General features: G+C 36.3%; 1 protein-coding gene across 13 annotated transcripts in view; it reads left to right on the plus strand.

The window, feature by feature from the left end:
- The window catches only part of BABAM2 (BRISC and BRCA1 A complex member 2), a 449,505-nt gene that overhangs the window by 118,401 nt on the left and 308,363 nt on the right, over positions 1-22,741 (plus strand). For all 13 annotated transcript variants that reach the window (XM_049096099.1, XM_049096100.1, XM_049096102.1 and 10 more), the window contains exon 4: positions 12,980-13,074. In XM_049096099.1, coding sequence (XP_048952056.1) covers positions 12,980-13,074 — 95 coding nt within the window. The remainder of the gene's footprint in view (positions 1-12,979; positions 13,075-22,741) is intronic.

A 22,741-nucleotide genomic window follows, 5' to 3' on the forward strand; every position in this document is an offset into this window, starting at 1 on the left:
TTGGCAAAAGATTAGATACCAATCAATAAAACAAAATAGTCCGGTAATTGAACCACATAAATATGGTCAGTTGATTTTTCACAGTTATGCAATAGCACTTCAATGGAAAAAGGATAGTATTCTTGACAAATGGTGGTAGGACAATTAGGTATTCATATGCCCTCCCTACCCCAAAGAAGGATCTTGACCTGTATCTTAAACCATGTACAAAATATAACAGACCACATTTTGAAATTTCAAACTATAAAATTCTGAGAAGAAAACATAGCAGGAAATTTTTGTAACTGGAGGTAGGCAATGAATTCTTAGATATGACATCAAAAACACAATCCTCATAAAAAGTTGATAAATTGGTTTTCACCAAAATTAAAAACTTTTGTTCCACTGGAAATGCTTTTGAGGCATTGAACAGATAAGACACACTGGGAGAAAGTATTTGCAAATCACATATCTGACAGAAGACAAATTTCACCAAAGAAGATATACAGATAGCAAGTAAGCTCATGAAAAGATGCTCCACTTCATTAATCATTAAGGAAATGTAAATTAAAACCATCGAGATGCCATGACACATGTATTAGAAGGAGTGAAAGTGAGGACAGTGAGAACTACAGACTGACCACATCAGGTGTAGGTGAGAATGTGTAGCAATAGAAACTCTCATGCTTTGTTTGTGTGACTGTTAAATGAAAGAGCCATTCTGGAAAACAGTTTGGTAGTTTGTTTTAGGGCTATACTTTTTCCCATGACCTGCTGTTTTATTTTTTTATTTTTATTTTTTTAAAAAGATTTATTTATTTATTCATTCAGAGAGAGCGAGAGATAGGCACAGACACAGGCAGAGGGAGAAGCAGGCTCCATGCAGGAAGCCCGACGTGGGACTCGATCCCGGGTCTCCAGGATCACACCCTGGGCTGCAGGCGGGGCCAAACCGCTGCGCCACCGGGGCTGCCCATGACCTGCTGTTTTAGAATACACTTTTTCATATGCCTACTGATTCCACTCTTAGGTATCTAGAAATGACAATCATTTCTCTAGAAATAGAGATTTTATGTTTACACAAAAACCTGTACATCGATATTTGTAGTTGGAACTAGGGGGCAGCCTGGGTGGCTCAGTGGTTTAGCGCCACCTTCAGCCCAGGGCCTGATCCTGGGGACCTGGGATCGAGTCCCACGTCAGGCTCCCTGCATGGAGCCTGCTTCTCCCTCTGCCTGTGTCTCTGCCTCTCTCTCTCTCTCTCTCTCTCTCTCTGTGTCTCTCATGAATAAATAAATAAAATCTTAAAAGCAAAACTGGAACTAACTCAAATGTCATCCATTGGGCAAATGGATAAACAGACTAATAAACAGACTACACCTTCATAGAATGGAACACTAGTCAGCCATAAAAAGGAACAAACTGCCGATACATGCACTTATATATATCAATATATTTGGCTACACATTCTCAAATCTGTGCTAGGTGAAAAGAAGCCAGTTTCAAAAGATTACAATCTATATGATTCCATTTGTATGACATTCTGGGCAATGTGAAATTGAAGGGACAGAGAACAGATCAGAGGTTGCCAGGGCAGAGGGATAGTGGGAAAATTTAACTACAAAGTGGGAAAATTTAACTACAAAGGGATAGCAGAAGGAAATTTGGGAGGGTGATATAATTGTTCTGTATTCTCGTTTTGGTGGTTTACGCAAATCTATGTACATGAATGTACACATGAATCTATCACATGAATCTATACATGTGATAAAACTCATGTACACAAAAAGGGAGAATTGTACTGTATATAAAATTTTAAAAAATAGCTTAAAATTTAATTTCACCCTTGTATTTTTTTTTAAGATTTTATTTATTCATAGAGAGAGAGAGAGAGAGACAGGCAGAAACACAGGCAGAGGGAGAAGCAGGCTCCATGCAGGGAACCCGATGTGGGACTCGATCCCCGGACTCCAGGATCATGCCCTGAGCCAAAGGCAGACGCTCAACCACTGAACCATCCAGGCATCCCACTCTTGTATTCTTTTCATGTGGCTACTAATAAGTTTAAAACTAGGTACATATTGTATTATATTTGGTACATTGGTATTGGAATGTATTTGGAATATTGGTATATTAAGGTACACTTGTATTATATTTCTGTTATATAGCATAACTTTAGAAATGCAAAGAAGGATTAGATATAGTCTCAATCTAGAGATAGGAATTTGTAGAAGGAAGTCTCATAAGGAAAGAAGGCCAATTTAAATGACCTGTTTTATTTGTCCCCACTTCCATCATTTCTTCTACAGGTAGTTTTTGAAGACATGTTTCTTGCAAATTATGCCAACTCTCAGATATGATAATTCTTTATAGTTTCTTTCCTTGTTACAGGAAAAGAAATTCTACCTCTCAAAAAAAAAAAAAAAGAAATTCTACCTCTCAAGACAAAATCTGTGTTGTACAATGGAACATTGACACTGTCTCTAAATTTGTAGGACAAACAGAGTATATCTTTGAGGCACTTGGTAAATTTCTTCGTGATATCCTTGTGATGAATGTTTAGTCTCATAGTGTTATTGGGTAAATATTATTTAAAAGATTGTACCCAAGAGGTACTGATTAATTGAACTGTGGCTGCCAGAGAGGGAGTTTTCCAGAAGCATGCTTATATCTGTTTATAACTCAGAACTGGGAGTGCCAACCCAAAATTGGAATAGAATCTAAGAATATTGTAACAGGCTGTAAATAGATAAATCTAACAAGATTGAAATATAATAGGGATAAATTTAAAATCCTGAAATGGATTCTGAAATTCAGCTGTCCAAATTAAGAATGAGGGATATGTGGCTTAGCAATAGTGTGTATATAAAAGTCTTCGGGCTTTTAGTTGATAGGAAGCACAATACAAATCAACATTGATGTGGCTGCCAAAAAAGTAATTTCAGTTTGCCATGGTATTTATTAATAGAAGTTTAGCATCTAAAATGAAGCCATGGGGTTTTTTTCTCTTGATTCTGTGTTCTTTAGAGTGCACCTGGAATCTTATGTGTAGTTCTGGATTATCCTGGAAGAGGATTACTGACAAACTGGCACATATGAAGAGAAGAGAGAGGACAGGGCAGTAAAGGAAATTGAGGCGATGTTATATGAGGAATAATGAAAGAAACTGGAGTATTTATTTAGCCTGGCCAAGAGGTGACTCATGGTGGGGTTAAAAGAGAGGTCACAAGGACTGCCTGCAAATCATTGAAGGGCTATGATATTAAAGTGAAACTAGAATTGTTTGTTAAATTTTTAAGATCCAATGGATGACATTTTTGAAGAGAAAGAATTAAATTTAAGTGTAAGGAAACATTATCAAGAGTTGCAGCTAACTCTTGGAAATGAGTCCCCTCTCAGAAGTCTTTTGTAAAGCTATTGCTTGAACCTACTTTTCCATTGAAAATCTTCATTACCCTGGCATTTTCACAAGATTCATATCTGACTCTTATTTCCTATTCTTGGAGTTTCAGTAAGTTATCATTTTATCCAACAATTGATAGGAATAATTCTTTGATCATTCCAAAAACTCCAGTTATTTACCATTTGAATTGTTTATTTGAAAGTTGGTTTTCCTGGCACTTAAACTTTAAGACAGACAAACCAACATGATAGTATTTCACTGGTGAAAGAATAAGGAAAGGAACATGTGGATAAGCTGTGTACTGTCTGTAACTGGGGAGCAGGACATCTGGTCGATCCTGCAGATCTGGTGATTGGGCTTTCTGGAGATGGTGCTGATAGCTTCTAAAGATTGTCAGCCTCCAAGGTATAATGTGAATCAAAGCTATCTTCCACCTGGAACTTCTGTGATTTCATGTAAATGTAATATCATGAGTAATGGTAAGTCTGTATTTTCAAAGGGAGGAACTTGTACCTGTTGGTCCCACTATGGTAGCCTGGGCAATTTTTAGGGAGTCATGAAAAATAAGACCTGAAACTACCATTTTGTTGTCGGGTGGTCATAACACTTCTAGCCATTCTAGGTGTTTGTTTCTTTACTTTTTACTTTGTTTTTTAACCTCACCTTATATCACTTCTTATCCTATTTTTATTTCTTTGTACTCTTGCCTATTTTTTCATTTTATGGAAAGTTGAAATAAGCAGTATCCAAGTAATGTATGCTCTGTGTTCATATCATCTTCTCTAGGGTGAAATCGAGGAAATACAATGTTATTGCTCTTCTGTATGATTTGTGTTGGTCTTTTCTCTGCCATCTCTGCCTTGAGGTCAGGTACTATGTTTTCTCCTTCCTGTATAACTCCCCAGGTGTCCAATATGTCCCATCTGTGCATGGTGGGTTTTTAATAAATGTTATTGACTGATTTACTGACTGTTCACCATAGCAAGAAAACAATGCCACGTTTTATTCCAAAGAGGCTATCGTGTATTGAGGCAAAGTGTTTCAAGAGTTCTTTGAGGTTGAAGGTAAATATCTGAGAAATTCTGAAATGTAAGAGTGTGAGATTCTGAAATATATTTAAATTACTTCCTTGTTTTGAAAAATGCTTGAATAATGTTTTTTCCTGTATGCAGTATAGTAATTTCCTTTTTTCTCTCCAAAGAGATCTTTTTAGTTGAAGATGTGCTAATCTGGTATACATTGTTTTTTTAAAAATTATTTTGTATTCAAATACTTTTGACTGCTTTAGAAATTTTTAAAAATCAATAAAAATTAAAAATCAACATTCTCCAATATTTTCCTTTAAAATGGAGCCATTTGGGGAGTGCCTGGGTGGCTCATTTGGTTAACTTCTGTCTTCTGTTCAGGTCATGATCCTGGGGTCATGGGACCCAGCTCCACATCGGGCTCCCTGGTCTGCCAAGAGCCTGCTTCTCCCTCTCCCTCTGCTGCTTCTCTTGCTTGTACTCTCTCTCTGTCAGATAAATAAATAACTAAAATCTTCAAAAAAGGGCCATTTGGGGACTTTTTTTTTTTTTTTTTTTTAAAGTAGGCTCTTTGACCAGCATGGAGCCCAAGGCAGGGCTTGGACTCACTACCCTGAGATCAAGACCTGAGATGAAATTAAGAGTCAGACATTTAACCAGCTGAACCACCTAGGCACCCCTGGGGGATCTTCTTGAAAAATAAAGTTCTTTGTTAGTATTCATCGTATAAAAATATTCTTTGCTTTTAAAAAGGGCTCACTGTAGAGTTTATTTTTTTTTTATTTATTTTTTTTTTCACTGTAGAGTTTAAATGGAAAACTTCCCAACTGTATTTTCAAGATGATTTTATTTATAAAAAAATAAATTAACTCATAACCATTGAGTAAACACTTTCTAATTTATTTGTATTTAAGTCAAGATTAAAGTGGAACAAATTTTTACATCAGATTAAAAAAACATCTTTACTGAGATATAATTCTCATAGCATCCAACTTACTCTTTGAAGGATACAATTCAGTGGCTTTTTAATATATTCACAGAGTTGTACAACCTTCAATATTAATTTCGACATTGATTTTCATCACCAGTAAAAGAAACTGTGTACTCGTTATCATTAGCAGCCCCTCCCCGCCCCCCACCTCTGGCAGCCATTAGTCTACTTTCTATCTCTATGGGTTTACATATTATGGACATTACATATAAATGGAATTATTCCATAATTATACACTATTTGTGGACTTTTGTCTTTGACAGTTTTCACATAGCATAAAGTTTTCAAGGACATCCATATTGTAACATGTATCAATACTTCTTTCTTTATAGCTGAATGATAGTCCATTGTATGTATTTGCCACATTTTATATCTACATTGATCAGTTTATGGACTTTGGGTTGTTTTACTTTTTGGCTATTGTGGACAATGCTGATGAAAACATTCATATGCAAGCTTTTGTGTAGACATGTTTTCACTTTTCTTAGGTATGTACCTAGCAGTGGAATTGGTGGGTCATAAGGTAACTCTATATTTAACATTTTTTGGAACAGCCAAACAGTTTTCCAAAGTGATGGCACCTTTTTATATTCTCACCATCAGAGTATGAGGATTCCAGTTTTTCCACGTCTTCACCAACACTTACCATTGTCTTTTTGATTGTAGCAATAATAGTTGGTGTGAGGTAGTATTAAATTGTGTTTTTTTTCTTAAGATTTTATTTATTCGAGAGGCACCTGGGTGGCTTAGTGGTTGAGTGTCTGCCTTTGGCTCAGGTTGTGATCCGGGGGTCCTGGGATCAAGTCCTGCATCAGACTCCTTGGAGGGAGCCTGTTTCTCTCTCTGCCTGTGTCTCTGCTTCTCTCATGAATAAATAAATAAAATCTTAAAAAAAAGAATAACATTAAAAAAAGATTTTATTTATTTGAGAAATAGAGAAAGAGAGAGAGCATGAGCAGTGGGAGGGGCAGAGGGAGAAGGAGGAACAGAGGGAGAGAAAGAAACAGACTCCCCACTGGGCAGGGAGCCTGATGTGTGGGGCTCAATCCCAGGACCCCAGGATCATGACTTGAGCCGAAGGCAGATGCTTAACCAACTGAGCCACCCAGGGCCCCCCCAAATTGTAGTTTTGATTTTGATTTCCTTAATGACTAATGATGTTGAGCATCTTTTCTTGTGCTTATGAGTCATTTCTATATCTTTTTTGAAGAAATATCAAATATTTTGTCCATTTTAATTTTTAATTAATGAAAGTTCACCTTCTTTCTTTTTTAAAAAACATTTAATTCTGGTATAGTTAGCATACAGTGTCATATTAATTTGAGCTGTATAATATAGTGATTCAACAATTCCATACATTAGTCAGTAACAATTCCATACATTACTCAGTACTCATCAAGATAAGAGTACTCATAATCTCTATAGCCTATTTCACCCATCCCCCTGCCCACCTTCCCTCTGGTTACTATCTGATTGTTCTCTGCAGTTAAGAGTCTGTTGTCTGTTTGTCTTCCTCCCCCCACCTTTGTTCATTTGTCTTGTTTCTTTCTTTCTTTCTTTTTTTAAAGATTTTTATTTATTTATTCATGAGTGACACAGACTGAGAGAAAGAGGCAGAGACACAGGCAAAGGGAGAAGCAGGCTGTATGCTGGGAGCCCGATGCGGGACTCGATCCCGGGACTCCAGGATCATGCCCCGGGGCCGAAGGCAGGAGCTAAACTGCTGAGCCACCCAGGAATCCCCTGTCTTGTTTCTTAAATTCCACATGAGTGAAATCATATGGTATTTGTCTTTCTCCGATTTATTTCACTTAGCATTATACTCTCTAGCTTCACTTGTGTTGTTGCAAATAGCAAGGTGTATACACACACACATATCTTCTTTATCCATTTATCTATTGATAGACACTTGGGTTGCTTCCATAGTTTGGCTATTGTAAATAATGCTTCTTTGCCCATTTTTAAGTTGAATTATTTCTCTTTTTATTGTTTAGGTATAAGAGTTCTTTATTTATCCTGGATATAGGTTGTCAGATAATGTGATTTGCTAAATCATATATTTCCTCTTTTTCTGTGGATTGTCTTTTCACTTTCTAGATAATGTTCTTTGAAAGACAGGAGTTTGAGATTTTTTCTGAGGTTCAGTTTATATAGTTTTTCTTTTGTTGTTTGTGCTTTTGATCTCATATCTAAGTAAACATTGCTTAGTTATGAGGATTTATTCTTATATTTTCCTCAAAGAGTTTTATAGTTTTTGCTCTTACACTTAGGTCTTTGATCCATTTTGAGTTAGTTTTTGTATATGGTATGAGTTAGGGACTCAGATTCATTCTTTTGCATGTGGCTATCCAGTTGGCCCAGCACCATTTATTGAAAAGACTCTTAATCTGTTCAGGCTACTATAAAAATTACCTACACTGGGTGACTTAAACAAATATTTATTTTTCACAGGAGTCTGGGAAATCTGAGATCAAGGTGTTGGCAAGTTCAGTGTCTGGTGAGGTCTACTTCCTAGTTTATAGACAGTTTGTCTTTTCACTTACCTCACATGGCAGAAGGGGGCAAGGGAGCTCTCTTGAGTTTCTTTTATAAGGGCATTAATCCCATTCATGAGGGTCCTGCCCTTATGACTTAGTCACCTATTGAAGGCCTTCACCTCCAAATGCCATCACATCGGGGATTAGGTTTCAACATGTGAATTTTAAGGGGATGCATTCAGTCTGTAGCAGACTCTTTTATTTTTAAAAAAATTTAAATTGTGGTAAAAATAACATAAAATTTGCCATCTTATTTTTGTGTATATTTCAGTAGTGTTAATAACATTCATATTGTTGTACCACTAATCTCCATAACCCTTTTCATCTTTAAAAACTGGAATTCTGTACTAATTAAACAGCTTCTAATTCTCCCCTTCTGACGGCTCTTGCTAACCACCATTCCACCATTCTTTCTATCTCTGAATTTCTCTATTCTTGGTACCTCATATGAGTGGGCTTATAAAGTATTTGTCTTTTTGTGACTGGCTTATTTTCACTTACCATAGATAGCATCCTCATGTTTCATCCATATTATTTTAAAAGGCTGAAGAATACTCCATTTGTGTGTATACCACATTTGGTTTATTTGTCTGTCAGTGGACACTTGGGTTGTTTCCACTAGGCTATTCTGAATAATGCTGCAGTGAACATGGGTGTACAAATGTCTGTTTGAAACACTGATTTCACTTCTTTTGAGTATATACCCAAGAGAGTAGAATTGCTTGATCATATGGTAATTTTGTTTTTAAATTTTTGAGGTACCACCATATTGTTTTCCACATCAGCTATACCATTTTACATTCATATCCACGGTGTACAGGGGTTCCCATTTCTCTACACCCTCACCAACACTTGTTATATTCTCTCTCTCTCTCTTTTTAAAATAGTAATCATCTCTTTTTTTGATAGTAGTATTTTTTATGAGTGTGTGGTGGTGAGAAGACACTTTTTACCCTATTGAATTGTCTTGGCAGCTTTGTCAAATATCAATTGACTATAATAAAATAAGTCATAGGGATGAAAAGTATAAAACAGGGAATATAGTCAATAATATTGTAATACACTTGTCAGAGAGTATTTTGTAATGTATATAATGTATATAGTGATTATTGAATCACTGTGTTGTACACCTGAAACTAACTTAATATTATATGACAAAAATACTTCACTTGAAATTAAAATATTCAATTGACTATAAATGTGAAAGTGTTTCCAGACTCTGAATTTTATTCCATTGTTCTTATGAGAGTAGCACACTTTCTTGATTACTGTGACTCTGTAATAAGTTTTAAAATTGGGAAATGTGTTTTCCAATTTGTTTTTTTTCCAAGATTGCTTTTTGGCCATGCTGGCACCTTTGCATGTCTGTCTGACATTTAGGATAAGTTTGTCAATTTCTACAAAAAAGCCAGTAGGGATTTTGATAGGGATTGCATGAAATCTGTGGATTAATTTAGATAGTACTTCCATCTTAACAATATTAAGTCTTCTGATCCATGAACATGAGATGTTTTTCCATTTATGTAGGCCTTCTTCCATGTCTTTCAACAATGATTTATTGTACAAGTTTTGCACTTTTACAAGTAATGTCTTTCAACAATGTTTTTGTGTAAAAGTTTTACACTTATTTCACTAAATTTATTCCTAAGTATTTTATTCTTTTTGGTTCTTTTTGGTTGTAAATGGAATTTCTTTTAAAAATTTCATTTCTGGGTTATTCATTGATAGTGTATAGAAGTGCAGTTGGTTTTATACATATCTTGTATCTTTTTTTTTTTTAATTTTTATTTATTTATGATAGTCACAGAGAGAGAGAGAGAGAGGCAGAGACACAGGCAGAGGGAGAAGCAGGCTCCATGCACCGGGAGCCTGATGTGGGATTCGATCCCGGGTCTCCAGGATCGCGCCCTGGGCCAAAGGCAGGCGCCAAACCGCTGCGCCACCCAGGGATCCCCATATCTTGTATCTTGCAACCTTACTGAACTTATTTGGATGTGTGTGTGTGTGTGTGTGTGTGTGTGTGTGTGTGTGTATGCCTTAGGATTTTCTATATGCAAGATCATGTCATCTGTGCACAGAGATAATTTTGCTTTTTCTTTCTGATCTGGATGCCATTCATTTTTTTTTTCTTGCCTAATTGCCCTAGCTAGAACCTCCAATCCAGGGTTGAGTAGAATTGCCAAGAGTGAATTTCCTTGGATCAGATTTTTAATCTGTAGTGTTTTGGAAATATGTATACTGACAGTGATTGTTTGAGAACTTGTAAATCCAGCTTTATGTCCTCTTGTAGTAACAAAAGTAACAGACTTCTATTGGAATTTATAATGCTGTTTATTTTTTGAACATTAATAGACAATAGATTCTAACTTGACTTTCTCCCAAACTTTGATGCCTCTCCTTTTTAGCTTTATAAATTTGTTTTCTAAGTGTCACTAAAGCAAGCCAATTGTGGGACTTCTAAAAACATATCTCTGATGTAAATGTCCTCTTCAGGAATTGTGAGTACTGAGTATAGTTGAATAAGAATGAATAATCTTCTGAACTTTATTCCTATTATAGATTTTTGTCAGTACTTAGATATCCAATTCAGAGAATAGAATTTTTTTTTCATGTATTAGAGCATTTCTTGAATATACTCTGCATGTTACACTTTGACCATTGGAAATATGAAATAAATATAAGCATGTTTATTCTCTGAATGCTTGCAAGTTATTTAGGAAGATCAAGCATATGTACTTATCTTATACTGCTCTGCATTTGTGGTTCTGTGTATAATGTTCCTGGCTCCCTAACTAAATGTAAGGTCCTTTAAATTTTTTTTTATTTTCTTTAATTTTTATTTATTTATGATAGTCACAGAGAGAGAGAGAGGCAGAGACATAGGCAGAGGGAGAAGCAGGCTCCATGCACAGGGAGCCTGATGTGGGATTCGATCTTGGGTCTCCAAGATCGCGCCCTGGGCCAAAGGCAGGCGCCAAACCGCTGCGCCACCCAGGGATCCCTAAATGTAAGGTCCTTGAGGAGAACCATCTTTGTATTGACACAGTGTCATAGTGCCTCACATATGCCATGTGTTTATTATGAATTCTTGAAATTAACAGAACAGGAAAAACCATATAATACTACAATGAAATACTGAAGTGAATGGCATAACCAATCAGTACTGTTGAATGTCAGGGGTAATGATGATCAGTGTGTACTGGATTTATTAGGAAAGTCTTTATGCAAGACAAGGTAATTAAATGGACTCATGGTTGGAGCAGGGTTCAGAATTTTTTTTCATTGGATTCATGAATGTATGAACTAGGTCATCTGGGCCTGGATAGAGCTGTTTGCAGCAGGAAATACCCATATGAGAAACATTTTGGAGGAAAAATTGAGGGGACTTGTTTTCTAAGAGTATAAAGGGTGTGGGTAAGGTCAAAGAAGACATTAAAGTCACAGCATGGGAGATTAAGGAATTCCTAGAAATAGAGAAACCAGCTAGGGGAAGAGAGGAGTGGGAAAAGGGACAGTCATGAGCATGATTTTAGACTTGCTGAGTTTGACATTAAAATACATAGTATGTAGTTAGAGGAAAGAAGGCTCAGATGAGAACTGAGGTCAGCGTATCATTGAATATCATTATGAAGATATTGTTTGAGAAGGAAAAATGATTGGACTGATAGAATTGTGTGTGCATGTACACACATATACATACCCTTATATGCTAGAATCCAATATGTGTGTTTGATTGTTGATATACTAATCTACGGGTTGGCATTAGCAGAATGATGAGTACTGGTTCTTGGGTAAGCAGGGGAAAAAAGCTAAAGGAGGGGACAGGAAAGGAACAGAGGTAGAAGAACTTAACACAGATTTGCTAAGGAGACGCTGTAATTTGTCTTGTATTTCAAAATGATATTAATAATAACTAGTAGAACTCTCATATCACTTACTAAGTGCTTGCTGTGTGCCAGACACTGTGATAAGGCATGCTATCTCTATTTATCCTCACATCCAGTTTGTGATATCAGTACTATTAGATTCCCTTTTACTGATAAAGAAACTAAAGTCTAAAGAAGTTAAAATTTGCCCAAGATGAGTTGAGCTAATAAATAATTAGGATACATTGTGGATGATATAAAACTGACTTTCTTGATTCCAAGCCAGATATTCTTTCCATTATACCAAAGGTTTATGTGTTTAATTTCTTCAAGGTAAAGTCTTTATCTTTAGAGAAATAGTCCCCACTAGAGGCTTATTAATTAGCAGGTAGTGACTGAACAGTAACATTTCCTATAGAAAAATCTGCATATAATTTGGATGTGGCTGCTTCTGCTTTTCTGCTTGGGTGTTTGTATTTATAATGTGATAGGAGATAAAACTTTTTTGATTGCATATTGTGAATATTTTATTTTTTATTTTAAAGATTTTATTTATTTATTCAAGAGAGACACAGAGAGAAGAGAGAGGTAGAGATACAGGCAGAGGGAGAAGCAGGCTCCTCGCAGGGAGCGTGATGGCAGTACTCGATTCCGGGAGTGGGATCACACCCTGAGTCAAAGGCAAACTCTCATCTGCTGAGCCACCCAGACATCCCTATTTATTTTATTTTTAAAGATTTTATTTATTCATTTTAGAGAGAGATTGCACATGAGAGTGGGGAGGAGCAGAGGGGGAAGGAGAGAGAGGGAGAAAGAATCCCAAGCAGACTCTACACCTTATGGAGTGTGGAGCCCTATGGATGGGGGGGTGGTTTGGGAGTGGGAGGTGGTGGTGGCTTGACCTCACGACCCTGAGATCATGACCAGAGCTGAAACCAAGAGTCAGATGCTTAACTGACTACACCGCCCAGGTGCCCCTGTGGATATTAATTTTAAAAGACATTATCAGTTCTCTCATTTGAAGAATTAATCATTCAGAGAGTGCTTCTCAAATTTTTTTGTTAAACTAATATAAACTATAAACTAAACTTCTTTTAGAAGTGTTTCTGATGTATGCCTCAGAACATTCGTAAATTAGCAAGGAAATAATAAGGGCCTGATGTTTTCTTTTTTTTCAGGGGACATCATTTTCAATGCCCAATACCCAGAGCTGCCCCCTGATTTTATCTTTGGAGAAGATGCTGAATTCCTGCCAGATCCCTCGGCCCTGCATGTGAGTACTGCAGGCTTGTTTCGGACGATCTTTATTTGTTGAAGGAAAATAAAATTAGCTTTTGACAATTGCTTGAAAGATAAATTTGCCAAACATGTGGGGTTTTTTTCCACCCCTTTTTTCTCTATCCTCTGCAATAAGTACAGCTCTTCCTGTTCCAAAATAGTTTAAAGAAAAGATTTTTTTCATTGCAGTTCTACTTTCAGACTATTTTGAATTCAAATCTCTAGCATATTGGTTACAATATTTTTACTTCAGCCTAAAGAGACATGTTGAAGACATTTCTTTATTTTAATTTAATATTTCATGCCTGCAATCAATTTTCTGATGTTTACTAACACTTCATCACAGAGCTTGTTAGGGGAGTGTTTCTTGGCTCTTCAAGAGGACTTTTTTTATATAGAAGTGAAAGTGGCAAATTTGGACTTGTATCCATATTATCTCATTATTATCAGAAGGGTAAAGACCAGATTAAGTGTTCTTGATTAAGCAAGACCAAAAACTTTGTAGTTAAAGTAAAATGTTTCTGGGGTTAAAAGCAAGGAAAGGAGTGGTGGTACTTGTCAGAGCACATGTGGTTTACATAAAAAATTGTGTGTTTCACATTGCTGGTGGAGAAAAACATGTGCCATTTTGTTTAAAAGGTCTGACCAGACAAAATGTCTTTCTTTCCCAAGTCCAGTTTTGCTTTGATGCCTATACTGTAAGAGGGTTTTGTTTTTCAAAACTATGTTCTTTGCTTTGTTTTTTGGATACATTTTGTCTCAAAGTTTTGTAATTAAAGATTTTGATGACTTACTTTGAAATTTTGCCCTCCTCCCTTTTTAAAAAGGGAAGTGTTAAATGGGAAGTATGAACCCAAACCTAAAGAATGATCTTAAATTTTAGAACACAGCTGTAAAAATGCAATTGGCAAGAGTAGGGTAGGTTTGTTGCAAAATTTTTAGTAATTACACTCAAACTGTTAGTTGATTTTTAAAAATTTGTGGTTTAAACATGATTCCTTTAGATACTATATGTTGCATATTCACCTCATATTGAAGCTGAGGGGTTATCTAGAGAAAATGAGGCAGAAGTATCTCTACAGGCCTCTTCTGTGTTAACACTGCCAGTGGAGGCTAGCATATGCTAAATGCCAAAGATGTATTGTAGGCTAAGTGCTCCAGGAATTTCAAGAAGGTTGTCAGAAAAGGCTCTGTAGTAGGGGTGAGACTTGGACTCATTCTTGAAGAATGAGTGGAGAGTATGGCAGAGAGCATTTCAAGTAGTGAGAGTGACATAAACAAATGAAGCATATGGTATGTTATAGAAGAAGGTAATGACAGGTTTGGTGAAGTGTAAGTCAATATAAGGAAGGGCTAGGAAAGTTTAGAGAGGGAAATTGGACTGAGATTGTGAAGAGCATTGAGTTTTAAGTTAAGAGTCACAGAAGGAAATGATAATTGGAGAATCATCTTGCAGCAATGTGGTCAACATAATGGATTAAGGAAAGATTGAGGATCAGAATTGAGGACTGTTGCAAAAATCTGGAGGAGGGAGAAGGAAAGGGCTTTGAGCTAGGATGATCCAAGAGGGAATACTCTGAAGGAAAGGATAAGAAATGTGTTTACAACTTCTTTTTTTTGGGGAATTGCCTTTAAAATTTGCAAGACACATCTTCAATAGTGATAACTATTGTGAGAGCATAGAATTTAAAAGCCAAAAAGGACTTTGAAGTTCAACTTATTCCACTTATTTTAGTATTGAGAAAATTGACCGAGAATTATATAATTACTTAATTGTGTCAGAGTTGATGTTATAACTTTACTCTTCTGATATTTAGTCCCTGAGTGAAGTTTTCACAGATGTTTTTTAGATTAGCTTAAGAGGAACAACCAAAAAATAAATAAAAGAAATCAAAGCACTGTATCTAAAAGAGAGATTACAAATCTAGGGGAATACTTTCTCTTTAGCTGTAGTCAATCTGAGCACTCAGGCAGGCTATCCAGTGCTTCTTCATGGACCAGTGGTTTGGGTAAGCCTAGTAGAGCAACCAGGGTATACCCTCCACCAGCTGGTGAGGTCCTCCCAGCTCTATAGGTGCCCTTTATGTTCGTTGTCTGTCATCGGCTAACACACTAGGGCAGGATACATGTCAGCAGACATTTCTCTGAGCATAGCATGCCTCTGAAGGACTTTTCACTCAACAGTTCACAGGCTGTGGTTTATTTCTTCAATTCAATTCAGCCTTTCTCCCCCTCCTTCCTGAAATGCGCAGAGCACAATCACTAATAACCTGGTTAGTCTGTATATGGTTCTGAATGAAAGGGAGATTCTGTATTTTATCACCCATGGAGGAGAGAGCAGAATGTCTAGATTTTTCTCTCTGAAGTACTAACTATAGGAGGGAATAAATATGTACCCTTAGGTTCTGGGAGCAGAGTCCATAGTCCAAAGTAGTTGCTATGGCAAATATGGAATTTCCTTGAAGCTTCTGGGTTTTATCTTAAAAATTAGTAAAAATTATTTTGCATTTGATTCTATAATATACCTGTACTTTTTAATAAAAATTATATTAAATTATAAATATATGAGAAAAAAACATGTCCCAGTTTGAGAAATATAATTTTTGAGAATATGTATGATCTATTATTTATTCAATTTATTTAAACCAGCTTCTTTTTATAAAAGGGTTTGAAGTAACTTAAATAAAGGATACACATAAGGTTAATAAAAATATATGCGACGTACTCTAATCCATCAGATGGAGCCACCTCTTTTTAAACTTAGGCTTTTCATTCACAGAGATGAGTTTCATTAAGAACTTTGAGATCCTGAGGTGAATGGAAAATACTAGATAGAGATACTAGATCCAGATAAATATGAGATAGATACCAGAGATAGGTATCTCGTAGATATTGGGGAACCAGAAAATCATGGAGTTGTAATTGTGGTTGTCCAATGGTTCCTACTTCTGGCTATCCACTATATAATTTAGGAAGCCTGTTAAAAATACAGATTCCTGGATCCCACTGGAATCTGAATAAGACCTGTTAGGGAGCTGAAAAGTCATTAAATTCTCTGGGCCATTTCTATGTATTAGGTGAACTGCCATTGGGAATCACTGATTGAATCCATATTTTATAGTAACATCTCCAACAGAAGGCCCATTTGTCTTTGTTTGTTGTATTTCCAGTGAGGTATTATTTTCTATTTTGGGGACAGCTCTATTTTTTTTTTTTTTTAGATTAAAAGCTTTTTTGAGGCATAGTTCATGTGCCATATAATCTACCTATTTAAAGTGTATAATTCAGTGGATTTTAGTATATTCATAGAGTTGTTCAACCATTACCTTATTAAATTTAATTTTTTAAATTGAGGTATAATTGACATTTTAATATTATATTTCAAGTGTACAACATAATGATTTGATATTTGTGTATATTGTGAAATGATCCCTATAGTGTCTAGTTACCATCTATCATAATCAGAGTCAAATTTAGAACATTAGCAGTCACTTCCTCTTCCTCCACACCCCTACCCATATTCACTCTAAGCATTAACTGTTCTCCATTCCGTCTCTGTGGATTTGCCTGTTCTGAACATTTCATATTAATGGAATCATATAACATGTGGTCCTCTGTGACTGACCAATCTCATTAGCATACAGTTTTCAATGTGTCATATATCACTCCTTCATTTTTTATTGCTAAATAATACTACATTGTATGCATAGACCACATTTTATTTATCCATTGTCAGTTGATGGACATTTGGGTTGTTTTCATATTTTGGCAATTATAAATACTGTTGTTGTATGGGCATATTTTAATTTTTCTTGGATATATGCCAGGGAATAGAATTGCAAGGTCAAAGGTACCTATGTTTAGCTTTTTAAGGAACCGCCAGACTGTTTTCCAAAGTGGTTATACTGTTTTATATCCATGCCAGCATCTAAGTGTTTTGGTTTCTCCACACCAACACTTGTTATTGTCTGTCTTTTTTATTGTAGCCTATGGAGTGGTATCTCATTGTGGTTTGGGTGTGTATTTCCCTGATGGCGGATGATGTTTTGCATCTTTCCTTGTGCTTATTGGCCATTTTTATACCTTCCTTGGAGAAATATCTATTCAAATCCTTTGCTCTTTTTAAAAATTAGGTTACTTGCTTTTTATTTTTGAGGTATAAGAGTTCTTTGTATATTGTATCTCCATATATGCCAGAATTTTTTCCATTCTATGGATTGTCTTTTCACTTCTAGGTAGCATTGTTTAAAAGACAAAAATTTAAGTTTAACTTATCTATATTTTATTTTGTTGCATGTGCTACTGATTTTATATCTAAGAAACCATTGCCTAGTCCCAGGTTATGAAATCTTACTGTTATCTTCCCTTAAATACTTCTGTAATTTTTGCTCTTACATTTAGGTATTTTGGGCATTTTGGGTTAATTTTTTTGGGGGGGTTAATTTTTGTATATGGTATGAAGTAGGGACCCCACTTCGTTTTTTTTTTTTTTTTTGAGATTTATTTATTTTTTTCAGACAGGGAGAAAGAGTACATGGAGGGGCAGAGGGAGAGGGAGAAGGAGAGAAACAGACTCCCTGCTGAGCACAGAGTCTGATGTGGGGCTTGATTCTACAACCTGTAAGATCATGACCTGAGCCGAAATCAAGAGTCGGACACAACCAACTGATCCACCTAGGTGCCCCCCACTTCATTGTTTTATAAGTGGAGATCCAGATGTCTAGACATAATTTATTAGAAAGACTATTTTTTCCATATTGAGTTGTCTTGGCATTCTTAGGGAAACTCAGTTGACTGTGAATGTGAGGATGTATTTCTGGACTGTCAATTCTATTGCTTTGATCAATTCTATTGTCTTTTGACCTTATATCATTCCACACTGTCTTGATTTGCTATGACTTTGTAATAAGTTTTGAGATTGAGAAGTATGGGTTTCCAACTTTATTCTTTTTTTCTAAGATTGCTTTATGGGTCCCTGCATTCCCTAGGATCAGCTTATCAGTTTCTGTCAAGAATCCAGCTGGAGTTTTCATAGGAATTGCATTGAATCTGTAGCTCCAGCTAGAGATTTACTATTCACTATTTTCATTCACTTCTGCCTGGAAATCCCTCCCCTCATTTAATCTGAATAGTTTGTTCTTCTCCTATCTTCAAATTTCATTACATCAGAGAGGCCTTTCTTGATGTCCCTCTACAAAGTAGTGGTAGCACACTCCCCCATTACTCTCATTTTTTATCATGGCACTTATCACTATTGATAATTTTTTCCTTGCTTATTTGTTTGGTATCTCTCTGCTAGGATGACCAATGGCTGATGGGTTTTCTGGGATGTAGTACCTTCAGTGCTGAAATTGGATAGTCCCAGGTAAATTGGGATGGAGGGTTACTCTTGTTTCTTTACTGGAATGGAAACCTCATGAGAGAATGAATTTGTTTTCTTCACTGCTATGTCCTAATAACTAGAAGAGTGCCAGGTGTGTAGAAGTGTGCAGTACATGTCTGTTAGATTTCCTTTAATGTTGTGTATTTCTTAGGGGACTTGCTGGTTTCCAAGATTAGAAATATGTTTTAGATGGAAATTTCAAAATAGAAGAAGAGATTCAGTTTTAGAGAAACTGGGAGATAAAAATCAGCAGAATCTCTGAAGCAGTGATTTTCATCCTTGGTTTTGCAATGCCCTGTGGTATGTTTGGCTACCTCAAACGGCATTGTGAAATTCTTTCCCCCAAAAGTAATAATGATAATTCACTTTAATTTAAAATAAAATTGCATAAAGGAGGAAGGGTGGTTCATAGATTTAAATGAGAAGGACATGTTGCAATTATAGCAGAACTGGAAACCACTGATATCTGAACTCCTAGTTTGGAGAAGGTGAGGGTGATTTGGGGTTTGGGACAAACATCTTCAGGCTAGGAATCTAATGCTACTAGTTCCTTCACTGATTCTGTTCTGCTCATATGGAATGTATGTGTAGGAAGAATGCCAACACCTTGTCACTTCTGCCCTACTGTTCACTGTGCTACCTCCAGAAGGACATATTTAGAATGTCTCCTTGCAAAACAGTGCCTATCCCCTCTGTACATGAAATATGTGTGAAGAATACACTTTGCTGAGGTGGACTGCATGGCCTGCTACTGAAAAATACTGCCAGATGTGTGGTTGCTGTTCCTAGACACTTCCCTGTGTGGTAGCCTATAGCCTATTTAAAAGCAGAATTCTGTCATTTTTCAAATATTTATTTAATGCCTCATTTGAGATCTTTAAAAGACGCAACTGTAGCCCTAAAGCTGAACATAATGCTCGAGACAGAGAAGCAAACTGAATTGCAGCCTGAGGTGATATGTGCAGGGGTGGAGGTAGATTCATGTCGTGCTGTAGGGACATATGGGAGGAGAACTTTACCAGCTCCCTGTAGAGTGTCAGAGACTTAGAAACATTTTTTTTTTAATTTTTATTTTTTAATTTTTATTTTTTTAATTTTTTTTTTATTTTTTTTAATTTTTTTTTAGAAACATTTTTTGATTGTTTATAAATCATCTGTGTTTTTATGTAACTTATAGTCCAATGACGTACCTACAGAAAAGTGTACAAATCACAAGTGTGTTACATAGAGAATTTCCAAAAAAGTAAACATAGCATGTAACCAGCACTTAGTTCGGGAACAGAGTATTTCTGGTTCCAGAAGCCCCACTCACTCCCCCTTCCTTCACTGTGATCACTTTGTGCAAGAGTAAACACTCTGCTGACTTATATCGCCATTGTTAATTTGCCGCTTTTTGATCTTTCTACAAATGGAATCAAACAGCATGTACTTGTGTGTCTGACTTCTTCCGCACACCATTTATTTGTGAACTTCATCCCTGTGGTTTATTGTTGTTGTTTGCTCATTCCATTGTGTGAGCATAGCATGGTTTATTTGTCCGTTCTAGTAGTGATCAACATTTGGATTCTTTTCTGGTCTTTGCTGTTGTGAATAGTGCTACCATGAATATTCTTATGCATGTTTCAGCAAATATGTGTGCATTTCTGAGAGGCATACACTGGAGGGTGGACTTGCAGGTCATGTGGTGTAGAGCGCTAAGGAGAGGATTGATATATACACCTGTGCATACACACATATAATTTTGAAGGTATGTGGTATAAACTAGGCTTTAAAAGCAGTTATACAAAACCAGAACATCTTGAAAGTACGAACAAGGTATACTTAAAAGGAGTAGAAGAGAACTCTAAAGAATGCAAACATAGCAGTTGTAGAGAGCAGCTACTCTGTGGCTGAGAGAGAATACCCAAGAGGTAATGAACTTGGAAGGCCCCAGGTTGAGGTGCCATCCTCCTTGTTGGAGCTTGGGTGTGGCTGCAGCCCACTGGATGTTAGACCTACCTGTGCTTGGGGGTACTGTAGGCCAGAACTGGTGTGGCCTGCTGGGTTCTGGTGGGCCAGTAAGCAGGCTGGAGGGTCTCCTGCATACTGCTGGCAGTTGCACCATAGGAACAGCTATGAAAAGTACATCAGAACCAGGATAAGGAGCTCCTTCCTCTGTTATGCTTTGCCCTGTTCTTCATCACTTTCTCTGGACAAGCTAAACATTGCACCAGCTGGCAAAGGAGAAGTGTTTGCAGGTTCCAGTCCCGGTTTCACAAACAGGACAAAGAAGAGTAGATTTGGAAGATGAGTGGCAGTACATGAATAACTAGCACAACTAGATAATGCCAAACTTCTCTTCCAGTTTATTGTTTTCTGTTGTGTCTAATCTGCTGTTAAATCTGTCTAATGAGTTGTTAATTTTAGGTCATATGTTTTTCAATTCATAATTCTTTGGGGTAATTTATTCTTTTCATCTCTAGTTTTCTTCATTTTATTGCACATGGTAATCATATTTATTTGCAAAACCTTATGAGCCAGTTCTGCTATCTGGAATATCCTAGGGTCTATTTATTTTGGGTGCTTTTTTCTTTAGTTTTCAATCATGTGGTTCTGTATTTGGCATTTCTTCAGTTTTGAGTGAATGTCAGACATTCCTGTTAAAAAAAAACAAACTATAGAGGCTTCAGATGATGTGGTTGTCTTATAGAGAGAGGGTTCATTGTCCATTCTCATAGGCAGAGAGTGTTGATTGCTCGATAACATTAATGCAGATGAGGACTTTGCTGGGTTGAGGCTGATGTATCTTTGGCAAGGGTCATCTGTCTGTGGTTCGTTGCAATTTCTGAAGCAGAGTTCTTCAGAGTTTTTTCTGAAGGTCCAATGGAGTGGCCAGTGTTCCTAGCACATTTAAGTGCCTTGGCCTATAAAATATTTTAAAGTAGAATTCCACATCATTTATCAAATATTTAGACACACAAACAGTGTGGATCATTGCCCCAATAGATTTGAAATCCTAAGGTTTATATTTTAAGACTGCTGATAGCTCTGCTCTGTTTTTCAGAGGTACTTGCTTAATTTTAGCTTTTTGCCCACAGGCTGCCCCAGAATTCATCAGATGTCTTTAGGGTAACTAGCTACATGTTTGAAGTCTCTCGAAACTCTTGCCAAAAATTGTGATGACTTTTCTGAGTCCAGCAGCAGCTTTGTTAGTGTGCAAAGCCTGGATTCTCAGCCTCTCTCCTTTGCCTGGAATTTGCAAATGTCCCCAGGGTAAAAGCAGAAGTAAGTTGTCTTACATTTTTTAGAACATACAATTTTACCCTTTACTTTCATAGCAAAAACAAAAAACTTTAGTGAACCATAAAATACTATTCTCTTTGTTGGCAAGAAAACAGAATTACTAAAAATTATCAATTTATAAAAATGTTTGACGTTCATAAAAATATTCAATAGCATTAATTAATAAAGTGTTAACAGTCTACTTCCTTTTTAATGAAAACCTACATTTTAAGTTCTGGTAGATTTTTCTAAGATAGAAGTAAGGGTAAACATTATTTAGAGGTGGCATATCTAGTTCTATTGAATTGAATGCAGCTTGGATTAAAAGGATGCATCAATGTATTACCCAAGTGAACATGGGAAAGTTACTAGAAATTTTGATGCAAAATTGGTTTATGTGCTGATGAATTATCTATTTGTACTTCTACCATTATCTGTTTTTACTTATCAGCCATGGAAGCATTTTATGAAGTAGGAAGAATGTTGATGTTATTCTTTGTAAGATGTACTTCCTAAGAGGAGATAGTGGAAGGCCCTGGTTTAAAGATGATGATTTATGATTTCATCTATTTTTCCAAAGGTATTGCTATTATAACCAGTTGTAGATTAAGGAGTATTAATATATACACATGTGTATATACACATATAATTTTGAAGGCATGTGTTATAAACAAGGCTTTAAAAGCACAGTTGTAGAAAAACAGAACATCTTGAAAGTACAAACAAGGGACATTTAAAATGTTCACTCTCATAAGACAAATGGAAAAAAAAGGCAAACTAAGTTATTTTTTGAAATCCAATGGCAAATATAACATTTAGCAGATGTTACCAGTTTTGATTTACTCGATTGAATTTGTAAAAATGCTTTTGGGAAAATGAGGTACAGAGTTGCATGTGAAGCATTTCAGCTCAAGAATTTGCTTATCCGGTGGAGTTATTTAATAATCGGCTTTTGGATTGTTCGTTGTCTTTGGTTGGTTGTCTTTGTCATCCTCTCTTTATCACCCCCTGTCCTCTC

Source organism: Canis lupus, chromosome 17 (assembly GCF_003254725.2).
Source record: "Canis lupus dingo isolate Sandy chromosome 17, ASM325472v2, whole genome shotgun sequence".
In the NCBI taxonomy this organism is placed as follows: Eukaryota; Metazoa; Chordata; class Mammalia; order Carnivora; family Canidae; genus Canis; species Canis lupus.